At 42.2% G+C, this 23776-nt stretch overlaps 3 protein-coding genes across 6 annotated transcripts; 1 reads left to right on the plus strand and 2 right to left on the minus strand.

Moving 5' to 3' along the window:
* Positions 1-433: 433 nt before the first annotated feature.
* On the minus strand, positions 434-5259 carry mrpl12 (mitochondrial ribosomal protein L12). Its single transcript, XM_080776875.1, has 5 exons — positions 5101-5259; positions 4007-4208; positions 3831-3899; positions 3054-3191; positions 434-963 (listed from the first exon to the last, which is right to left on the minus strand). Exons 1-5 carry the CDS (start codon positions 5157-5159, stop codon positions 847-849), a joined length of 585 nt encoding a protein of 194 aa, XP_080633001.1. The 5' UTR covers positions 5160-5259; the 3' UTR covers positions 434-846.
* A 1132-nt stretch (positions 5260-6391) lies between these two features.
* LOC308323688 (methyltransferase-like 26 B) lies at positions 6392-8167 on the plus strand (the record flags this gene model as incomplete). Its single annotated transcript, XM_080775472.1, has 6 exons — positions 6392-6594; positions 7319-7481; positions 7636-7695; positions 7800-7867; positions 7953-8031; positions 8120-8167. 6 exons carry the CDS (start codon positions 6392-6394, stop codon positions 8165-8167), a joined length of 621 nt encoding a protein of 206 aa, XP_080631598.1.
* Positions 8168-10171: 2004 nt separating this feature from the next.
* hgs (hepatocyte growth factor-regulated tyrosine kinase substrate) lies at positions 10172-23686 on the minus strand. 4 transcript variants are annotated; one of them, XM_080777025.1, is made up of 20 exons: positions 23548-23686; positions 21888-21972; positions 21482-21557; positions 20875-20967; positions 19740-19857; positions 18993-19045; positions 18829-18897; positions 18561-18685; positions 18049-18151; positions 17532-17630; positions 17041-17136; positions 16844-16882; positions 16518-16748; positions 15768-15981; positions 14972-15144; positions 14725-14865; positions 12763-12940; positions 11304-11440; positions 11016-11189; positions 10172-10422 (listed from the first exon to the last, which is right to left on the minus strand). In XM_080777025.1, exons 1-20 carry the CDS (start codon positions 23582-23584, stop codon positions 10291-10293), a joined length of 2373 nt encoding a protein of 790 aa, XP_080633151.1. In that variant the 5' UTR covers positions 23585-23686; the 3' UTR covers positions 10172-10290. The 4 variants fall into 4 exon arrangements, with proteins under 4 accessions (XP_080633151.1, XP_080633149.1, XP_080633150.1 ...); XM_080777023.1 differs by having other exon boundaries at positions 18049-18178; XM_080777024.1 differs by having other exon boundaries at positions 19740-19863.
* Positions 23687-23776: the final 90 nt, after the last annotated feature.

Raw genomic sequence — 23776 nt, forward strand, 5'->3', positions numbered from 1 at the left:
CACCAACCTTAATCCGGTCGTTTTAACGGACCCCTCACCAACCTTAATCCGGTCATTTTAACGGACCCTTCACAAACCTTAATCCGGTCTCCTGTAAAACAAGCGCCCCCCTCAGTGACCATCGACTACCAGACTCTGCGTAAAAGGTCATCCCTAGTAGAGCCTATTGTCAGCTGAACTCAGTTCACAAGGCACATACTGAGGGAACTAGCAAATATACATATGCATACTGTAGGTGACAAAACGGTTGCAATTTCGAGCCCGGATTTTTATCACTAGACCAACTTCTTTGTACCCAGATTAATCAACCGTAAATGAACCATGTAAGAATACATGAAAGAAAATTAATAGGTTTACTTTAATCACATAATTAATTCCCTTGAAAAACACCTGTGGTTTGAAGTTATTAATTAGCCACAGAAAGACACAGCTCTATCTTCTCGTGTACTCATTGTTTATTTTCCCCACAGGTAATAGTACGAGTGTCCCTATAGGCAGATGTTCATAACGACCCTCATGGCGAGTTACAGTAGATACAGACAAAATGACCACCGACTTACTTGGCAACCCAGGGCCAGCATTTCTGTAGCTCACAGGCTACGAACAGTATGAGACAAATAGACGAGTTGACACATGGACAAGCAGACAGCGGGCGGTCACTGTGCTCAGGTTAGCAGCCTGCAAAGTTCAGTCCGAGTTCTGTCCCGCCGCACCTCTGATAAAGCAAGTGGGAAACGTCCAAAGGCATTTGCTTCATCCCTCCCAGGTGCCTTTCTTCTTCAATGTATAAAAAAAAGGACAAACAGAAATAAGGAATAAAGTGGAGAGTCAGGCGGCTGTGCAGATCTACTCCAGCACCACGGTGCCACCTGCCGCCTCCAGGGCTGCTTTCAATTTCTCTGCCTCCTCTTTGGACACATTGGCCCGGATCTCCTGCGGAAGGGCCTCTACCAGCTTCTTCGCCTGAGTGAGGAGAGACAGAACACAGAAAATAGTGAGATCTACAACCTCAACACGTTGCACAGCTAGTCCACTCCCTTTATAGACAGAAAAGAGATACATACACATAGTAAGAGACAGGAGTAAACCCTGATTTATCCTGAAGGATTTGATGATTGGCAGTTCCGACAAATTAGGTGAGATTGCTGGTACCACACATCCATTCTTCATGAATCATGAGATTATATTAAAGGTGAATTGGGGCTAAAATGTACCTGATTCTCAGTTTCAAAGGTTTTGAACAACGCCATGGTGATCTTCTGACCAAATATATCACTTTAGAGTGAGCATTGTATGTACTGTACATGGTAGCCTACAATGAATTATTTTGAGGCATGTAAATGCACCACCAGAATGATCACTAAATCACAGAGATCATGTCATCAAAACAGATGCACTACCCATCTATAATTGAAGTATTTCAAGACATAGCTAAGTCGTCTAGTTTAGTTTTGATCTCTGCCGGTGTAATGGTAGACTGAGACTTTTTATTGAGCAGAGCAAAAGATACAGAGCATTTCCTTTTCCTTCCATGTCTCATGCACAGTGAAAAATGGGATACATGGACATTTTTACAGAAGTGGTTCTAAAATAAATGAATCATAAGAAAATGTATCCGATTGACAAATGCATGATTTTGATTATTGGATGGGAAGTCAGTTGATATATTTGTTATGTTGACTTGTATGTATTATGTTTAAGACTGTTTGAATCAAAGAAACTGTGCAAGCAACCTCAGTGACCTCGTATGGGATTGTGTAAAATGACATGCACTGTGCAGCAGTACTAGAAATAACTGGCCCGCAACAACCTGTACAGAACTCACACATGCAGAACTATAAATAACGTTTAAAGTTAAATTCCGCCCTCTGAGACTCTTCCATCAATAACTCATTAGTATCAATCCATGATGTTTAAAGGGGGTTAAGTGATATATTTTACGAATGAGTGTTGAATAGCTCTGTATTACGATAATAAGTGCTATAGTGTTTGTTCAGTAACAGGTCTCCCAAACTCTCTAGCTCTTTAGCAATTGGGAGGTACATTTTCAGGTCGGCCAGGGATACAGACTTTATCCAATCAGGAGGGAAAACTCATACAGGATAAACTGGTGAAATTGCAAGTTATGATAAAAAAGGTAGACAAAATTGGAACACTAAAAATAAAAGGTGCTAAATTATATTTATGGAGGTCTGTCTCCTGTGATCTTATATTAAAGCTGGTATGGGTAGATGGAGGTTGAACATCACAAACGTAACATTATCTGGGGCACACATGTGACATCCGTGATGTAGTGCTTATGTCAGGAAAGTAACATGATTGCAATCAGAGCTTAAACTTTACAAAACCTTATCACCTACCCCCTTTAATGTATTCCAGCAGTCATTTTGTGATTAAGCACTGCAATTAACTTTTGAGTGTAAGCATTTCCCCTCAATTACAATTAAACGCTCTACATCCATTGAGTTAATTCGGTATTTACTATTTAAGCCGCGAGCGCCTCCTCCAGATCCACTTCCGGGTCCTTAGGAGCGGTGTTTGAACCGATCCGAGACTAGAACAACCACTAAAGTCTCATTTTACCACTTTCCTTTTATTGCATTGTGTCAACTAAATCCTCCATTAGACATCGTATTAATGCAATACTGCACAAATTCTAATATGCCCCCGAAATATTGTATTGAGCAAATGTAGTTACCACCATCAAAAAATAATAATTATAGTCTTTATTGTCTCCACATCATATATTTTCTTTGTCATGGACTCCCGGGTGCCACTTGGACCCGAACGTAAAGTCCTACGTTACAAAATGACGTCAGACTTAAAGATGGTTTCAAACATTTCCCAGAATGCAGTACAACAACCTGTTCAACTATGTTGATTGATTGCTTTATGAACAGAGGTAGTGTACAGTTAAAACACTTGGGCTAAAAGGATAACACCATTGTGGTCCCATATATTGAAGAAACATTTGTGATAGACTAATATATAGCCTGGGAGAGTTAATACATTAAAAACTACTATTCTTAATAAACTGAAATAAAAACACCTACCTGCACTAGATTCAAGCCTTGGATGCAGTTCTTCACTTCTTTTATAAGTTTGACTTTCTCAGCTGCTTTCAGTTCTGTCAATTTCACAGTAAAAACAGTCTTCTCTTTCTTGACTGGGACGTCGTCCTCTTCTGGGGCCTGGGAATACACAGGGTAAAATGAAGTGGGATTATACATTTTATTTGGATTCCCCATTTGCTTCTGCTTGCTTAAATGACTAGAACCAACACCTTGTGAAATACTGACCACATGGCATGAGAGTAGTTATATAGCCATGAAATGTAAATCCAGTCTGATTTATACTTTGTCATACAAGCGGACTGTATTGCTCCACTCGCCAAATATAGCTGATCTTTAAGCTCAGATAGGTTATTTCCAGCAAGCACCACAGTCACAGTTCAATGGAGTTATATAAATTAAGTATAATGGATGATAACCAGAACGCTCGCCCCATTTTGTTCCGCAGACAACTCACCTCTGGCGTTTCTTCTTCTTGTATTGATTTTTACCGAGGTTAGGAATAAGTCTAGGCCGTGTTAGGCATAGTTTAACGAGGTGACGTTTAGGAATAAGGTTAGGTTTAGGCATAGTTTTACTGAGGTTAAGTTTAGGAATAAGGTTACATTTCACAGTCAACTGAGGGTTATGTTCAGGAATACCTGATGCCGACCCTTCCGAGGTCACAGGATTGGACCTGGGGGGAACATTCTGGTATTCTAATGAATGGGTTAAAGAATATAATGAAGTACTCCATGGTGTGATGATCATTTAACTCACCTGAACAGGCGCTGCTGCAGTCATAGCTCCCATCGGCATCATTCCAACATCTTGAATATTGAGGGTTTTCTGTGACAAAACGTATGTCAGAGCGGTGTTTATAATATCATCCATGGTGCCAATAATTATCACCGTACTTAACATGGTTTCAGGTTCAGTCCGGATATTTCACATACCTTGAGGAGCTCATTGAGGTCTGAAACCTCTAATAAAGTGAGGCTGGCTATGTCATTGACCAGCTGTCGAATTTTGTCTGGGTATTGTTTGGGAGCTCCATCTAGTGGAGGGGTGGCGAGGGCAGCATCACAATGAACTGCTGGACTGGTCTTCAGTAACCTAAAAGCACAAAGTGCTGGTGTCTGCCTCTGAAGGTCTTGCCTGTGGAATGAATGTATGACCCAAATGATTACATGATGATGCATGGATATCTCATCTAAGGATCTCCTCTTTTTTGGCTTGCATCCAGCATTTACGTCCATAGATAGAACAAAACACATTTTTAATAATGATTGTACCAGTGTGCTTAAGAACTGATAGATTTGATTAATTCAAGTATAAATTAAGATCAGTTTGCAAAACAGGTACATCAGTACAGAACTACAGATTTATACAAATTACAAAAGGATGCCAATTGCTATAAAGCCCCCCAAATCCAGAGCTTATTTTCATTGAGGTCGTGTCTGTGTATTCAATTAATCGAGACATTAACTTTTCAGTTCATGCAAAACTGAAACCTTTGGTGAAGTCAGCTATAACGGTTATGCATTTAAAATCACACAACACTATAACACTACTAAGTCAAATGAGCATGACCTTGGCTGCACATCTAGTTACAGGGATCGGACATGGAGAGGGATCGAGGGGGGGATAATTTACAGTCATTTAAATCAAGTAAAAATACAAGTGCAGTTCCAACATAACTTGGCTCAGAGAACTCGTCTTAAAATAAGACTTTACAGTTAGCAAAGCATCGCTAATGGTTGACAGTTGAGTTAGCCACCGGACAGGCTAACTGTCAAACTGCCGGGGATTTCTTCAGTGCAGATGGTCTGCTCTGCTCGGGCACTTCAAGTTACCTACGTAAACTCCGACTAGTGTTTATAATTCTACAATGAAACGAGTTGGCGGTCTTCTGTCCTTGAACAACACAGATGTCTGAGTAGCAATGACTGGGGTCTTTTCATAGCAACAAGACCCCATACAACCATACTATAGCTTCTCCAGCTCCAGCACACTGACACTGACACCCGCTTATCTTAACGTTACATACCGGTGTAGATTAGCTGAGATCCGCAGCACGGTCCGTATACAGCGTCTCGTGCAATACATCCTAATTTATTTAATATAAAGTTCCCCAAAATCCACTCTGATCCGCGCTGGTCTACGTTCAGATCCTTCTCCTCAAAAGCACATGGCGTCCTCCGCTCTATTCCTGACCTACCCACAATGCAGTGCATGACGCAAACCAATCTGGCTGCGGCTCACAACTTTATTAACAGGACATGGACAACAGTGTTAGGGCACTGGGCAGTGGGCAATGCGCCAATGCCATGGGGCAATGGGCATGTAATTACGGTGGTCCATACTATACCGTTATATACATTTTATAAGGTATTAAAGGTCTAGGTCAGTGCTTCTCAACCTGTGGGTCGGTCCCCACATGATTTATTTTTTCTTAATTGTTTTGTCCAATAATATAAAAACAGGCACAAATAGAACTACAAACTTGTGAGCTTGTTGATCTGCATTTTTGTAACAATATTTATCTGTGGAACCGACGAGTCAGACTGTTAATGCCTCAATTCCTACAAGTGTTTGGCAGGGTGCATGGGGGGTCCCCAGTTCAGATATGCTCATTTTGGGGGTCACGGTCTGAAAGGTTTGAGAGCCACAGGTCTTCTATAATCTAGGACGGTAACCATATGTGCCATAATTATAAATATAAGAATAAATTAATAAATAACCAACCAAAAATATACTTGGTTTATTAATGTATGTATTTTGTGCATGCATGTTTTCCAGGGGGATGTGTGTGTGAAGAACTTGAGGGGTGAAGGGGCACATCATGGAGAATCAATCCTCTTAAACAGGTAATCTCTGGACCCATCTGCTCATGCCTCAGCCTCCACCAAGAAGTCATTTCCTCGACTTGTGGTGGTACAGCAGAGTAAGTTTTTGTCTCTCTGAGAGAGAAACAGAACACATTCAATGTTTCTAATTGTTTTGCCTTTATGTTATGTAGACAGATGCCAGGTCATTTGTAGAGCTGGCATCCTAGTTTGTATAGTTTCAATGTACATTATTATTTTAGCATTTTATTTTTATATAGGCCTACTGTTTAGATTATTTCTTCTTGGTTTACATATGATCCTAGATTACCATTTCTATGCATTTTATGCATTATCTCGTGTTTTCCTTGCTCTGGGTAAAGAGTGTCTGCTAAATTCCTTGATTAAAAATTGTAAATACCGGTAGTTTTTATGTGGTAACACAAGACATGACTTCTTGTGGTAACACAAGACATGACTTCTTGTGGTAACACAAGACATTCTTCTCCCAGCATGCTGCTGTCTCCTCTAGCGGAGAGGAACTGGGAGGATGTCTGTTCGGTGCTGGAGGAGGTCCTGGAGGTCCAATCTCACAGGGAGCTGTTTGCCTTAGAGCTGGGTTCTGGAACGGGCCAGCACGTCACACGCTTTGCACAGAAGATCCCCTTTGATGTCAAGTGGCAGCCGTCAGATATCAAAGACGAATGTCATGAGAGGTGCGTACTACTGTGTGTGTGTGTGTGTGTGTGTGTGTGTGTGTGTGTGTGTGTGTGTGTGTGTGTGTGTGTGTGTGTGTGTGTGTGTGTGTGTGTGTGTGTGTGTACAGTGTACACTGTAAATCTGCTGAGCATATTAAAATCATTAAGAGCTCATGAGGTCTATTCTACAATGTCTTCTAAATCCAAAAAAAAATCAATGGTGCACACACTTTTACATGTGAAGGACCCCCCAAAACATTTTGGCCACGGACCCCCATCTCAAAATATTGTTGACCCCAGAAGCAAAGATGAGTTTAAAAAGTTTGCTTAAAATAATTGACATATTCAAAGTTTTGCACAAATTTCCACAATTTTGTGACACACTCACACACACCCACCCACACACCCCCACATTTCTTCTTTCTACGTGGAAAGCTGCACGTGGCGTTTTTACAAGGGATACCTTTTATAATGTATTATTATTTTAAAGATGACCAACGTTTCTGCAACAAAATGCCTTCTTCGGGGTTCTTCTACCCTGAAGGCATTTTGTTGCCGAAACGTTGGTCATCTTTAAAATAAAAAGTTTGCATCGTGACTACGAGCTGTGTGACCTCTCATTCCTTTTTTCAAGTTTATCTCCCGTGGTCAGCACCTCCCCACTATTGGTGCATGTGCACTCCTACCTCTTTGTTTTTTATCATGTATTAATATGAAAAATCACATTGCTTGTTTTTAACAGCATCAAGGCGTACATTGCAGCAACCAAAGCAAAGACAGTGATGCAGCCTGTTCACCTGGACGCAAGTGAATCATGGGAGAAATGGGCAGGCCTTGCCCGTAACTCCTGTGACATTATTATAGCCATCAATTTGCTGCAGTATAGCTCCTTCAAAACAGCCGAGGTATGTACAGTCATCTTAAAAAACACAGCTACATCGCTTGATTAATTAATCCTCAAACTGAATGTGGACCAATGAAACCGCATCAATGGATTGGATATGTCAAAGTCCACGTCCTGTAAATAATAAGCATGTGTTGTTTAATCTCATTCCCTAGGGTGTATTCAGTGGAGCTGGTCAGATCCTCAGACAAAATGGCCTTTTGATGCTATATGGGGCATGTATCTAATCATTTCATGTGTACTGATGCACATACACCAGCAGCCATACAAATCGATGCACAGTGCATATCCTCCATTAACTTTCAAATACACTTCCCAGGCATATGCTATTAATGGCATCATTACACCAAGCTCTAATGAAGATCTGGATGCAGAGCTACAAATGATGTGAGTGTGGCATATGCAGAATAAGACATGATCACTTGGTTTTTGCTGTGTGGGTGTCAGTATAATCTACGTTTCACCCCTACAGGAATGCAGAGTGGGGCCTCCCTGATATCGATGTGCTGAGACAACTAGCCTATGGGAATGGGATGCGTATGGAGAGGATGGTGAGTAGCCGAACAGTTTGCATATTTGCTCCTAACATAGTTGACACAATATGCCTCATTTAACTTGAGAAATGCAACGTTCTTCCAGATTGAGATGGAAGAATACAACAAATGCCTCATCTTCAGGAAATTCTAACATGAGAAGGCAATTGGGAAGAATGGAAAATGTATGTGAAGACCTCATACTGAAGTACTGCACTAATCAAGCAAACTGAACTGGTGTATTGTCTTGCCAAGGACTGCACATAGCAATAAGTGGTACAAATGGACCCAAAAGGGTCCATTTGTACACCAAGTTAAATACTCAAGGTTTTACAATATGTACACAAATCAACTGACCTTTGAGTGAGATGTAAAATATCCTTCCCTGTACCAATAACTTTCATATTTCTGCCTTTTCATTTATAACACTAGGCTAATGTGTTAGTTCAAAGTCAACCTAATGCTTGGGATTTTTCAACCTGTGGTATACGAAAACATTGTATTGATGAGAATTAAACCGGTATATACAGTATGCATCATTTACATATTAGAGAACAAACAGGATGAAACATGTGGACAATAAGAACAAGATATTTATTAAATATAATCTTAAAATTACTTTGAAGTCAGACAGATCAGTATAATGGAAGAAAGAACTTCACAGAGATGGCATTTAAGGGTTACAGAAGTCACTGACTGTGTGTATGTTACATTACACATGCAACACATGTCCATCCCACCACACATGGTTTTCATATCGTTTAAGAGACCCCAATGCACTTGAGAAAGCAGCCCCTCCGGCTGTGTTTACACTGCAGATAACCTCATCCAGAAACACAATCAACAGCAGTGTTAACCAATGACAGGTGGACAGGACACCTGCAGTTTAATTTGCACTTAATTAATTGGCAATGGAAAATGAACCTACACTAACAATCAGATTGAAAACATTAGCCATTGATAAAGGGATGCAGGGTCCACAAGAGTTGCAGGAAGGGTAGTGGATCATGACTTTAGTACTATCTACATTGTTGCTAGTTGCCTCGTTGATCATAGTTAGTGACGATTAAAGTACCAACTGACCGCCTTTACTCGCAGAATCTATAGCCTCGTTGATCATAGTTAGTGACGATTAAAGTGCCAACTGTCCGCCTTTGTAACAAGTTAACAACCCTTCCAATATGTAATCTCCACCCTCTGTTCCGTTACAGGTCTAAAATTAAACATGTGACAAACAATATAACACGCAGGCAACTACAAATAAGTGGCAGAAATGGGTGCTCTTGCCGTGTGTGTGTAGGGGGCGAATCGAACTAGCCTGGCTAATAAGCCAGACCGAATCAGCCGTTGGCAAAAAAAACTTGCCTGCCAGTCTGGCTTATTAGCCAGGCTAGAATCGAACGTCTTTGGAATGTCCATTTGTGAAGCCGATGGAGGTATAGGTTAATTCCGTTCTAGCTGTGCCGTCTGTCCTAGAAAATCTCTCTTCAGTGCATGACATGTACCCACTGGTCTCAAACTGCACACATAGATGTCACGCCATTGACTATATTCACACAGCAGCCATTGCTTTTACGGGTGGGGAAGAAATGAACCCGGAGTGGCGTTATTTCGTTAACTGGCAGGTGAATATGGTGAATTTGCCACTAAAAGTCACAACGCTCACTCCCATTTCAGAAAATAATGACAATTTAACACATGCACATTTTCTTTAGAAAAATATGAGACAGGATGGTTATGCCTTGTCTTTTTTCTTCTTGAATTTTTAACATGTTCTTGTTTTTTTTAATTGTATATACCACTTGACAATTTTTTGAGCTTCTGCAATTTGTTTAATATGGAAATACTACATACATATTGGAGGGACCAAGATGGAAATAATTTAAGAGCGTCTGGTCTGCCCCCCCACACCCCTACCTCCCCACCATCTAAAGCCACATTCCTGTCCTGTGGTGGGGTGTGTGCGTGGGGGAGACCGGGCCAGAAGAACAGTTCTGTAACATCATTACAATATTTGCACATTGCCACAACATCACAGCGAGTTGAAACCATGTGTGTGTGTGTGTGTGTGTGTGTGTGTGTGTGTGTGTGTGTGTGTGTGTGTGTGTGTGTGTGTGTTTCCAGAGGGGAAGGAAGATGCGGGGGGGGGGGGGGTTGTCCAGGAGAAAGGGGAGAGACAAGAGAAAGATAAGGACAGCTAGCAGGTGTAGTGTGTGTGTGTGTGTGTGTGTGTGTTGCACCCTGCAGGTCGAGGCTAGAGTACTTGAGCAACGGAGGTCAGTCAAAGGAGATGAGCTGTGCCTCTGCACTGCCGGGGATGGCCTGGGGAGGGTGCTGTTGCTGTTGGTGTTGATGTTGCTGCTGTGGCTGCTGCTGTGGCTGCTGCGGTGGGCCACCAGGGGGAGCCATCTGACACAGAAACACACAGGTTAAGAATCAACAGATTCAAGGTCATTCATTACTCATGCAAGTTTGGTTTAGCTTCCTCAAAATCAATAACAAGAGAAAGAAAGACTAACTAACTAAAGTAGTACGATAAAGAAACGATAAAAGTATGTACAGTAATCAGCAGACTTTGACACATACGTAGGGGGGCAGACAGAAAGGCAACGTAAGAGGATAAAGTCAGACATACATTTGTCAGCTCAATAAAATTGAGAGAGAGAGAATGTGACATCAAGTTCCAGTTCACAAGACAGCCGTCACAATGGTGTGAGACCATCGGTGTGAGGCAAACAACAAACAACATTGTCCCTGCATGGCCGATGGTATGCAATACCATCGGCCATGCAGGGACAATGTTGTTTGTTCACCATTGGTGAAGCTCTTGCTCAACAATTGCATCTACATGAACCATAGCATTAAATGTGATGAGGTCAGCACATTTGGGCAAATGGCCACTGTTTTTATACATTCTCAGGTCTTAATAGTTAAACGGCGACTCTCTGCTTGCAGAAGACCACAGGCAAGGAAGTAGAAGGAAGGGGGAACAGGAGACTCACCTGCTGGTACATGGGCTGCTGGCCTGGCATGTAGGGCTGCTGCGGAGGCATGTTGGGGTCCTGTCCTGGCATCATGTTCTGCATGCCGTACGGCTGGTAGCCCATGTAGCCCATGCCATTGACAGGGGCTGCTTGGGGCATGGGAGGCATACTCTGTGCTTGGGAAACCGCATTCTAAAGGATGGAACACAGGCAACAGGAGGCAGCCGTCAGCAGTCCGTTTATCAGACACCAAGAGGTGAGAGGAGTGTGACAGTGGGCCGCATGGCTAGCGGGTGGTCATCCTACCTGATAGCCTTGTGTCGGGGTGGGCTGGTAGTTGGAGTAGGCAGGACTGGTGGTGGGTGGAGGGGCCTGGCCCGGAGGAGCAGGCTGCCCATTGGTGCCCGCTGTCTGGTACATGTAGGGGTTAACCATGTTGGGATCTGCAGGAGGAGATCCCCCATATTAAGCATCTCAAATGCATGGGCATGGGGCTTTGTTTCACTCCATGTAACAGTCGTATTATCAATGGGCGCTATGCACACACGTCATTTTGGAAAGAACTTGGGGCCCTTCCCTACTTCCTTCACAGGTGGTATCGATGATACTAATAAGATCACCGAAGTCCGACGTCAATATCGGTAGAGGGCGCAAATCCACGGGCTCATGTACTTTTTATTTGCATTGTAATCCCCATAGGGGGATTTTAAATCGCCTCATATAATAACTGTTGAAAAATCAACTGACAGAGAAAACACTATTGTTACTGCTACTGAATATAGATACTGTAGATAGATATAGACTAAATGAGTGTCGCAAATTATACAGCAACACCTCCCTGACAATAACGAGGAGACAGTTTGTTTATTTTTGGACCACAATGCTTATATGAAACAATTTTAAGATGACCCCTGGTGGAGGGGATGAGCGACTGACGTCAGGACGTCGGCGCTCTATGAAGGCTCTGTTCCATTCTGGTCCAACAGAGTCAGGGTTGGCTCACTGGAAACACTGCTACACCAGGCTGAATACCAATACCCAAAATCTCGCTCACTCACACTCCAGCATGGTGATTTATTGCGGTTGGCTTATTTGCAGAGTTTAAAGGGGGTGTCAGTGATTTCAGTCAAAAACCCTTAGGTTTCGTTTTTGCCTTGGGACACAAGCTTTCATCCAATCTGGATAGAGAACAAAAACGAAACCTAAGGTTTTTTGACCCCCAGGGGTTAACTGGGGACAGGTAGGAACTCCTTATATGGTCAGCACACTCTATAGTAGAGAGGATTATCACAACAAAACAATAAAATAAGTGATATTTGAATTAAGTGAAATCACTTACTCTACCTTTAACCTAGTGATATTTAGGCAGCGTATTTAAAGACCTCCGTGCAAGTTATGTGAAGTCCACAAGATGGTCGCATATTTTGATAGGTCACCAATTTCACCATGCTGGAGTGACCAAGTATAAGTGAGCGAGTGACCAATATTTGGAATATGGCTAAAGTGTCCTTGAGTGGGTTCCGTATGGGTTTGTAACTGAGAGTTATGGGGGTCCATAAAATTAAAAGGTTTGAGAATTGTAAATGGAACAGAGCCTTATCATCGGTAACACCTGTGGCTGTGAAGGAAGAAGTTATTCTGTGCAAATAGAGCATTGCAGTCCTGCTCCCAAGGAGGGCACCGGAACAGAATTTAAAAAAGGGCAGGATACAACACTTTTTTTTAGAGTGTGAACAGATTGTTGTCCCGTTGTTGAGCTCCTGACCTGTAGGTGGCATGGCCTGGTACTGTGGGGGTGCATTCTGCCCAGGTTGGTTCATGTAGACGTTGTGCATGGGGGAGCCCTCCACAGAGCCGGCAGGACTGAAGGTGCCAGGGTAGCTCGGTGGGGCACCGGGCTGGTACACCACCCCGCCCGCCACGTTGGGCGGTAAAGACTGCATCTGGGCCGTGGAACAAATTGACAGCTAATGAATAATCCAGCACTGAGGACAGGACCGTTTAGTCATTCTGTGCAAGATCTCTAAAGTTACTCTTATCAAGCTCCAATAAAGTCAAAATATCAAGGCTACGCCTTGGGATTTTATTTATTTATGATATATTGTAGGGATGCACCGAAAGGGAAATTCTTGGCCGAAACCGAATACCGAATATAGGAAACAGTTGGCCGAAAACCGAATACCGAATAGCCGAATACATCTTTGTTGTAAAGCTACCTGATTATGGCAAAAGACATGATTATGGCAAAACCTAACTTAAATAATAAACACTTATGGGTCCATTAAAAAACATCTAAATAATTGGAGGCTTTGTGATTAATTAATCTCAATTAATCACATTTTAATCGCATATCAATAGGCCTATTTGACCTGAGCAGTGAGCTTTTTTTTCTGCATAAGCATAGGCAATAAAAACAAGTAGTAATAATAATAATAGTGATAATAATATTATTTATATTAAGCTTCTCTGAGTACTTAAAGACACTTTTCAAAGAGAACATGAGAAAACAAATAAAAACAACTTTATTAGAGAAAAACTAAGACTATGGAATAAAATAAATTAAAGTGGAATGAGATAGCAATATTCCAGAGGTGGCTTTGAATTTATAGGTGGTGGCATGTCTCTGAGTTTTGGGAAGTGTTTTGGGAAGTTTTGACAGGTCTGCCTGCTGTGGACAACGATACAGTCTATCATTCATTGTTAAAGCTCCAAATGATATTCCCATTCGTCTTTGTGTCTGTCCGTGTAAACGCAGCAGCGAGTGTGAGGGGACGAGGGTTGGAGAACGGATGTAAAGTACATAGTGTTAAACTAACGTTAGCTCCCATGCTAGCTACTAGCTTTCCTCGTCAACAGAACACCACCACAGATCGGGTGGAAGCTGCTAATATCACGTTGCTTGTGCCCGTGGATGGGAAATAAGATTTAGAAGGCTATGGAATCGTGGATGAAAGCACAGTTGTGTCGGATCTGCCTGTGCGTTCCGTGACTGCTGCTCGTGTGTTGTGTTGCGAGAAACTTGCGACTGTCGCTGGCTGGGGGCTGCTGAATGATGCATAGTAAAGAGCGTCATAAGCATGCGCCCTTCCTGCGCTGAAAGTAGCAGATCTACAAGCTATCTACCCGTCGCAATGCACAGCGCGTTGGGCTTGTACATCTGTGTTTTCCTCTCAGTTTAGTTCGATTCACAACTTTAGGACCACTACTACTATTCGGTGATATTTTTCGGCTTATTTGAGCCGAAACCGAATAGGCCGAAAATACATTTTTAGCCATTTTCGGCCGAATATTTTCGGTGGCCGAATTTTCGGTGCATCCCTAATATATTGTATGATATATTGTATTTATATCATGCAAAATAGTCTCTATAATGGATGTCATCAGTGTTTATTTTATATACCAATTAGTTTATATACTAATATACCAAATTTATAACAAATAAGTTTAACCATCAATGCCCAATTTCATACTTTCACAAATAGCGAAAATAGCCCATCTCTGTGCTGAGAGTGCATGAGACAATTAAAAAGAAATAATTCCAAATATGAGGGTGTAGAATTTGCCTCTGCATTGGGAAATGAGTACTGATATAGCAAATTAAAAGATGCATAAACTGTAGTGTATACTTTGATTCCAGAGGTACTATAGATGTTTTTGACATGACATGAGTTTTGCTTCATCACGTCATGAAGCAAAACCTTACAAAAATGATAATTAATGCGGCTACCTGGGCGTAGGGCAGAGAGAAGGCGGGCATCTGGGCTCTCATCTGGATGGTGTGTTTCTGCGCTTCCAGGCGCATCTGCCTCTCCTTCTCCTGTTCCTGCAGACGCTGAATAGCCAGCTGTCTTTGCATCTCCAGGTACTCCTGAAACTCAAAACATTCTCCTTGTCAAGGCACTCAAGACAACACACATATACAGGTAGGTGCGGTGCAGAGATTGAGATTGTGTGGAGTCTTCATTGTCGCTTGCCTGCTTCTTTTGCCTCATGATCTCCAGCTTCTGTGCCAGCTGGATCTGTCGCTGTCGCTCGGCCTCCTCTGCAGCGCGGCGAACCTTTTCTCGGTGTTCGTCCCGAAGGGCGTTGAGGGCGGCCCGTGCGTCACGTACCTGAGCCAGCTTGTCCTGCAAGCCCTCGTAATACACTGCAGCACCCATGATGATGACACACAGGGGTGTAATAGGTTATACATTTTTTTCAACTAATTTAAGGGCTAAATACATTGTTGTACAATGAATAGCGATCCAAGCTAAGCCGCTAAGCATGTGTTTCGGATACTTGTTTTTGGAAATATTTGTAATTGTTGCGCCTATAATGACATGCCCAAAATAGGCATACCAGGCTGAAAGTGCTTAACATTTACCCTGTAGCCGTGTCCACAAGGCCTTTTTTCCAGTGCAGCGTATGTTTTGAGTATTTTCAATGGGAGCGCCGCATATTCACGCCATGCCGGAAACACCAGCAGCGCTGAGTGTCTATTCTGCCTCTGTCTTTCAACATTTGGAAGCGTTTTCGGTGCGTGCCTTGCTTTTTCAGCTGGGGAAAAATGCTTTGGTGGACACAGAACTCTAATGTAAGTATGTAACCCAAGCCTCTGGAAAAGTGAAGACCAATGTCCTCACTTTCAGCAATCTGGGGCAATGTTGTTTGTTCACCATTGGTGAAGCTCTTGCTCAATAATTGCATCTACATGAACCATAGCATTAAATGTGAATGCTTTGAGTGGTTCAGGAGTGAATTTGTCATCCTACGGTCTAGCACACTCACGTCTCTTCTCGTCCAGCTGATTGAGGATGTCCAGCAGCTGTGGGTGCATGTTGTTGATGGACTGGAAGAGCGACAGCACAGCGCTGTCGTTGGTGATGCTGCGTCCGCGCATGTGGTTGCTCTTCATGCGGTTCAGGAAGGTGGTGACGGCGTTCGTCAGGGCCTTCAGGAACTGCTCGTGGCTCTCCTCCGACTCCCCATTCTGGTACTGCTGCTGGAATGGGTCGAGATTCAGGGAGGGAGCGTCATTTGCAGCATTCGATTGACCTTGGTTTGGTGTAAACCATTAAGACCTGAGATCTACAAATGTACAAACTCGTTTTCTTTCTTTTTTATAATTATTTTGGGCTTATTGCTAAAACAGTAGGTTGACAGGAAATGGGATGAGAGAGATGGGGAGTGACACGCAGCAAAGATCGGGAATCGAACCTGTGACGTCGAGATTGGGATTCGAACCCGCAACGTGCTGTCAGGCTACATTGAGCCTAGGTACCAGAACACTAGGCCAGGGGTCCAGCCCTTGCTATATGAGTGGTTCTCACACATTTTCATGTCAAGGACAACAAATTATATGTATTTCAGGGACCACCAGAAGCAAAGACTGTTTGAAAATATATATAATATTATTTATTTATTTTCAAAAATAGCAGATCTACAAGCTTGTACTGTATTTGCCATTTTTTTAACAGCCAACCAATGTGCTGTGCTATATATAGGTTTGCCATACTTTGCATAAAAGATTCAAAATACCTCTACTATGTTGGCGGGCTGAACGGGGACGTGAGTGGGGACGTGAATAGGGACGTGAGTGGCGACGTGAGTCTCCACTGGCTGTGGCTGGCTGACTGGCGCCGGTGGTGGTGGTGGTGGTGGGGGCAGGGGCTCGGCTATGGGCACAGGAGCAGGGGCAGAGGGGGTGGGACTCTTGCGAGCCTCTTCTTGTTTCTTCTCCCAGTACGTTCTGTTCAGGTAGCGAGCCAGCTGGAATGTGATTACAAGCTTACATCAATATCAGTGGGTTTTTATTTATTAGAATATGTGGCTGGTAGTTAATGAATGAACTGAAGCACCCGTACCTCTGGGTCCACGTCTTCAGCTGACGGAGCAGAGGAGTTCTGGAGAGAACATGACAGTATTAATGACGAAAGACAAGACAGACTCTATCCAACTGAGAGGCTAATTAATTTATACTTTGGCACATTTTCACACATTTTAACAGAAAGGTGTCAACGCAACAAAAATACAGAATTGATCTTAGCCACTTAGATCTTACGATAGGAGAGGAATAGAGGGTGCTGACTGGCGGGGCTGAGGAAGTTACTGGGGTCGGCTCGGCTTTAGGATACACCGAGTAGGAGTTCTTCTGCCTCTGAAAAAACAAATGCAGCCACGTGTCAGCTTCCTGATGTACACTTGACTTGACAGTAACATGGTTGTAGCAGTGTTGATTTCGTCGACTGAAACTATGACAGAACATTCGTCGACTACCTTTTTCCATTTACGAAAACTAAATCAAAATTAAATAAATACGAAAACTAAGACTAAATACATTGACAATTTCATCAACAAAAACCAAACTACACCAGCTTGTAGATCGCCTATTTAAAGCATGCAACCAAGTGTAAATAACGCCACCAAGGGCAGTCAAAATACATAAAACATATTTACTTTTATGAATTTTCATTCAAAAGACTATGAGAAAAACGAAATACAAATATTTCTGTCAAAATCAACACTGGGTGGTAGTTTATGCGAGTAACCCACCATCCTCTCCTTCTCCTCAGCCTCGCTTTGGGACAGAGCGATGGCCAGCTGGAGCTCCTCCTCCTCCTGCAGCGCTGCCTCGTCTCTCTTCGGGGGCATCTGTTGAAACACGGGGGAAGAAGGTCAGACCCGAGAGTAACAGCGAGTGGGAAAGCTCTCAAGGGACTAGCAGAGGGACAAAACATTACCATGAATGGGGTTTGCCAGGGACGGGTGAATTATGGATACAGTAGAAATACACATAAAAAAGAAACACACCAATCCAAATTGCACAGTATAATACCAAAAACCTTTTTTGGTACATCTCAAGAGGATTCCGACAACATAAGGAACAAATCACAATTGTCTAACATCAAATGGAAGTTATTTAACACACCGAGCTGCATCCAAGCAAGCCTCAACCTCAAGATCTCCATTTGAGCCACAGATTATTATCATTTCTCTTTTTGACGAGGCATAATTTTGAACTTTGACGCCTCATAAAAGCTGGGCAGTAAGTTGCTACAGCTCCACTTACTGTTTCTGAGACCTCTACCTGAGACTGCTGAGAGAGCGGGCTAGTCAGGTACTCCGGGGGCAGCTCGGCAGGGCTCGAGGGCGGGGCTTTGCCCTCTGCTTTCCTAAGCGGGGGAGAGAGGGAGGGGTGGCTGGTGAGGAAAGGGGATCAGGGGGGACAAACAACCTTGTGAATCAGCTGAGGGTCAAACGCCGTTTGAAATATCAACAACCCAAAACAGCAATGCCTCCATATAATGTACTTCACTATACAATGATACATGCAATCATCAGATAATATATAGAAAGTACTAATAAATGCCTCAAGGTATCGTGAATCGTGAGTACAGAATGAAATCAAAGCAACCTTAGGTTCTACAATTCCAAATATATTGCTTGAACCAATGAAGAAATTAATATTTCCTTTCAGGGAACAGCTGCATCCAACATGTTGTATGCAACAAACTTTACACTCATAGAATGGAATTCTAGTTATTTCCACAAGTTCCACCCTCGGCTCTTCTAGCCACTCACTTGTTCAGAAGCTCATAGCAGGGCTCACACACACGCACTTCCTTCTCGATGCCAAACTTTGGAATGGTGGAGTATTTAGAGGAGCACTTCCCACAGAAGATCTGACCACAAGCACGGCAGTGGTGCTGGCAAAGTGAGGGACAGGAAACTAGGTCAAAAGCATGTCGTCAACATGCGCCAACGTTAAATAATGACTCCATACAAGACTGCTACTCATAAAGGAAACCATAAACAGTCCCCCTGGTGGCCTGGTTCCAGGTCAGCATACCTTTCTTGTCATAACACCAAACTGAACTCTGCACCGGTGGCACTCTTCAGCATCAACCCAGTCTGGGGCCTAGAGAGGACACAGAGCACAGTACAAACGTTTGTGAAATGTCACCCGATTAATGCAGTCAAACCACAGGTGGGAAATATGAGAAAATAACTCACCCTCTCAGCTGCAAACATGGCATCGCTCTCCTTAAACTCAGGAAACACGTGGCCTGTGTAAAAAGGAAAAACATTTGGTTTTGTACAGTATATTTGTATGGTTTTGTAATAGTGTATGCCATTATTACATGTATTTCAATGTGGTTTAGAGGTATAACAGTGTATAATGATATACATGGGTATACGTTTTTTAATGTATGCTTTTAGCGAAATGTATTATACATTTCAGTAAAAGCTGTGAATTAAAAATGGTTGGTCACAAAAACAAATCGCTACACTATTATAGTAACATTTGTTTTTATGACCCAACTTTGTTACTGTTGCTAGTATTGCAATATTCAAGTTTATTGAATTTATGGAGTGAACTGAAATCTGTCTGGTGCTCAGACTATCTCTGTGGTGTTGTCTTGTATCTCTGTTTTTATATGGAGTGTGAAGTGAGAGCCCCCTTATCTCTGCTCAGTCAGACACATATGACGTGAATTCTCCATTCATTGTCAATGAGAATTTAATGTTTGTGTAAGACGAAAGTCTACACTTATAGCTGCATATAGGAGGGGCTAGTATCTAAAATAATTGCATCAATATGATATCACTTTAAGAACACCTTCAGAGGTTCAGGGTGGTCTAGCTTAGCGGTGCTTAACACTAGAACATTTTTTACCGTTTTGGGGGGCCCACTTTTGCCCTCTCAAATTAAATTAACATTCAGGATTTTGTAGTGTGGAGGTAAAGAATTCCACCTACCCTCCACCTTCATGATCTGGTAAGTGTCTTGGACCACTTTGTACTTGGGCTCGTTGCGGAAGGCGTGTGCCCACGCCTGGATAAGGTAAAGGATCTTATTCTTGACGTTGGGTTCAGTCTGTTTCTGCGAGAAAAGGATCACAGCTCAATCTTTTGAATACCAAAAGCTTCTTATTTCTGGTTATCTATGCAAGTATTACAATATAATACAAGCTATAGATACAATATACCTCCTCTTTGTTTACATCTCTAACAACTAACAAGCATATCACATTTCAGAGTGAGGTTTTAGAATTGTTGTCTTGATCTACTCTTTCCCACAGGGAAGTCCCTTGCTTTGGTATGACTCAAAACAACATGTGACCAGACGATGACATCACCAGGAAGTAAAACCAACATCAGCTGTGTGAGCCTGTGTCACATGATGAAGTCAGCATCCAATCAGATATTGCTAACTCATACCATAATGCAGCCAGCTCTGAGTGCAGGAGTAAGTAGTTATGGAGCCAAGTGCCTTAGTTAGCTATAATATAAATTCACAATAATCACCAAGACACAAACACAGTGATGAATAAATAACATATAATGGTGACCTGTATATGCAAAAGATACAAATAATTCCCAAAAATCTTTTGTCCACCAGTCGACTTTGAGGCTTAATCAGGAGTTGTAGTAGCCATGGGGTAATCAAAGCGGTGGACATTGCTGTTTGTCTTTATGTATTTAATATTGTTTCGTTTTTTGTGCTACAGTATGTCAATGTGTGTACCTGTATGTGTTCTGTTTACAAGACAAACTTCAGGGTGAACTGACAATAAAGTACTATATCATAATTAATCATATCATATCATAGTTTGGGGGCAGTGGGGGGATTGGATTGTTTTCAGCAGGCTGATGACAGTATGGTCCAAATGTTTTGACAAACGTGCTTCACAACTATTAACTACAAGTTAACAGTGAAAGCAGACCGATAGTAGACAGGTTTAAACAAATGTAAAAGCTAATGCAAATGTGTGGGTGGGTCTATGTAAGAACTGGACAGTGGTAGGTAAACATTGGGTTGAGTGATGTGAATGGGTTGAGGGGATTACATCCAAAGTGGAATGAGGGAACCTATTAACGGGACAAAGGTCACCTTGAGTAGATCCTTTAGTTCCTCCATGGTCAGTTTGCTGGCCACCTCATCATGGACGGTCTGACCACAGTTCTTCACCACAGACTCCAGGACCTAGCGGAATACAACATTAACACATAATTAAAACCGGGAAAGCATTATCTTAAGCTCTATATATAGCAAGTTTTTCAGAAAACTGTATATTTCCCCGTAAATTAACGCCCTACTTGATACAGCATCACACAAAAGCATAAAAAAGCATCAAAAGTAGCAGATCTACAAGGTCTAAACGAGGCACAAAGCGATCCGTTTTGACCCTGTAGATCTGCTACTTTTGCTATTTTTTTATTTGAATCCTGAAAAGTTGAAAAAGAGGTTTCCACCCGACAGATGATTTGTCGAATCAGCCTCAGTTCTTGGTTAAAAGATGAACAAACGACCACAACATCCTAAACGCAGCCTCAGTGATAAGGCTGTTAGTCTAACAAGGCTCTTTTAAGAATATAAATAAAATGATAGAACTATAAACTGATAATGAATAACAGATATCAGATATATCCAGTTACTAAAAGTGTCAGACAGCTGTCTTTTCCAAACGCCTGTACCCCACACTAAGTACCCCACCTACCTCGAGGGCATAGAGGGCAACATGTGGATTTTTGTCATTCAGTTTCTTCTTGATGGCGCCGATTGCATATTTAGCTCTGTAGTTGAAAAAAGAAAGCACTGTTAGTTTTTAAGAGACGGGTGATGAGGCATTATTCAACATATTTGTCCAATTAAAAAAAAGTCCTTATGCACATATACGGCGACAGGTGTGTCAGATAAGTGAACTGGAAGAGTAGGAAAAAACTGGAATCCTGCACAACTGTCTTCACTTACAGAATTTAAACGGCAACATTTCGGTCGGTCAGACCTTCATCGGTTAAGCCTTCATCTATAACCGATGGAGGTCTGACCGACCGAAACGTTGCTGCTTAACCGTGTCAGCAGCATAATGTCTAGGGAAGTGAAACAATAACATTATCACTCACTGTGTGTCTCCTTGTCGAATTAAATCACAGATCTGCAGGATGGACTCCCAGTCTGTCTCCAGCAGAAGTTGACTGGTGGCTTTATCTGAAGCAGCATGGCAAAAACACAGGGGTCAACTAAAGTCTGCCAAAGATCAAATAAATACTATACCTGGCATGACAAAAACCCTCCATCTTGTGATGTTATAATAGTTGTGTACTTCGTGTGTGAACATATTTTTTGTTACAAGATTTCGGCGATGTATTACAGCAGTGGTTTTCAACCCTTTTCATATCAAGGTCCATTATTAATTTGGCATTTGATCTACAGACCACCACTTGTTGAGATTTAGCCTCTCTTTATATATATATTTTGTTATCGTTGGATAAGATTTTCTCAACAATTCCATCCAGCAGTGATGTGGTACTATAGGAGAGATAACAGGCAAATATTGATCAAAATAACAATTGTTCTACATTCTCTAATTGTGTAGACTGTAAATTAAGTAATGTGGACATTTAACAATAATTTTACGCTATCACGAGTTCAAGATCTATAAGGGTCCATTTGGTTAGCAACTCCATCATTTAGCTGGAGACCCCCTGGGACCCGTTCAAGGATCACTGGTGGTCCCTGGACTACTAGCGAAACGGCAATGCTTATAACATTGGGTGGAAGGTTGTGGTTTTGTTATTGCCGGCTTAGACTGTTACGCTTTACCATTAACATAGTATGTCATTAACTAGTTTGACAGCTAAACTACAAAGCCAAGCATTGTTTTAATGTTGACCAACAATGTTCTGGACAGTCAGTGACACATCTCTCTAAGCCACGTGAACACTAGCAATGCATTCTCTTATGCAATCGATTATCAAACAATCAAACAATATTCATAAAAGAAACTAAGGCCTCGTTGGGCGTTGGCATGGGTAATTACTAATTAATCAGGTTAATTAAACAGCAGTTACATAAAAAGCTTTTTTCATTAGCCATTTGTTACACAAACTAAAACGGACAAACACCAATTGAACCTGTGTTGTAAACCATTAATAAGCCCTTGTTTGTTAAATGTTCACAGCGCTGCTACATGGATGGCATCAGTCTGTATTAAGGACTGTTATGGCATCTTCATCTGCTTGATATGAGCTGGTTCAACCATTAACCGTTAGTTATATCACAGTAGTTGACACTTGACACAATGAGCAACGTCTTGATCCATGACGAGCCTTGTTGGATCAATAATATCAATCATAGCTGCATTTGATCGATTGTGATATTTGCATATCACAGATGCATAGATGTATGCAAATACCAAAATCGATAGACTTGATCCGAGGCTTCGACAGTACAAAGATTGCAACGACTCATTTTTATGTCCTGTAACACAACAAGGGTGGAAACTACATCCGACGATCGCTATCCAGACAATTAGTTTAAATATAAATGTCGGCTACGAATAAGTTTGTAGATGAATTTGATCCAACTCGGGCCTCCAACCCTAAACAATAGCTGTGTTCGCTAGCCAGTAGCAGCTAGTATGTGGCCTGGCTGGCAGTGGGAGCCCCAGCCCAGCGCCTTAGCTGCCCTGTCATAACAATACAGAGCTGAAAACATCGCACTTTTTCCTCGTTCATCACCAAACTAAAAAAGATACAAAGCATGTCCATAATTATATTTTACCCAGCAGTCGATCGAACGTGCCGCCGCCTTTCCCCATGATATGATCCAAGTCGCAGACAACCGCAGACGGAGTGACTTTAGTCTTCAGCCAAGACTGTTGTTTTTCACCGATAGATTAGCTTGATAGCTGTTAGCCTCCTGGCTCCTAGCACAGCTGTAAAGTTATCCTACTTCCTGTTTCCGGCGTTGTTAGCCAATCAGTGTTTACTGAATATGCTGGGAATTTTGC

The sequence above is a fragment of the Protomyctophum bolini genome (genome assembly GCF_963924005.1).
Source record: "Protomyctophum bolini genome assembly, chromosome: 11".
In the NCBI taxonomy this organism is placed as follows: domain Eukaryota; kingdom Metazoa; phylum Chordata; class Actinopteri; order Myctophiformes; family Myctophidae; genus Protomyctophum; species Protomyctophum bolini.

Excerpts from the sequence above, each read along its gene's own strand:
- mrpl12 (XM_080776875.1), bottom strand. The coding sequence starts at position 5,159 with ATGTATTGCACGAGACGCTGTATACGGACCGTGCTGCGGATCTCAGCT. Across the intron at positions 3,192-3,830 it reads CTGCAGCAGCGCCTGTTCAG|GCCCCAGAAGAGGACGACGT; the intron begins GTGAGTTAAATG and ends GTGTATTCCCAG. Across the intron at positions 964-3,053 it reads AAGGCTTGAATCTAGTGCAG|GCGAAGAAGCTGGTAGAGGC; the intron begins GTAGGTGTTTTT and ends CTCCTCACTCAG.
- hgs (XM_080777022.1), bottom strand. The coding sequence starts at position 23,584 with ATGGGGAAAGGCGGCGGCACGTTCGATCGACTGCTGG. Across the intron at positions 18,686-18,828 it reads TTGGTGTTATGACAAGAAAG|CACCACTGCCGTGCTTGTGG; the intron begins GTATGCTGACCT and ends TCACTTTGCCAG. Across the intron at positions 18,179-18,560 it reads TGCTATGAGCTTCTGAACAA|CCACCCCTCCCTCTCTCCCC; the intron begins GTGAGTGGCTAG and ends TTTCCTCACCAG.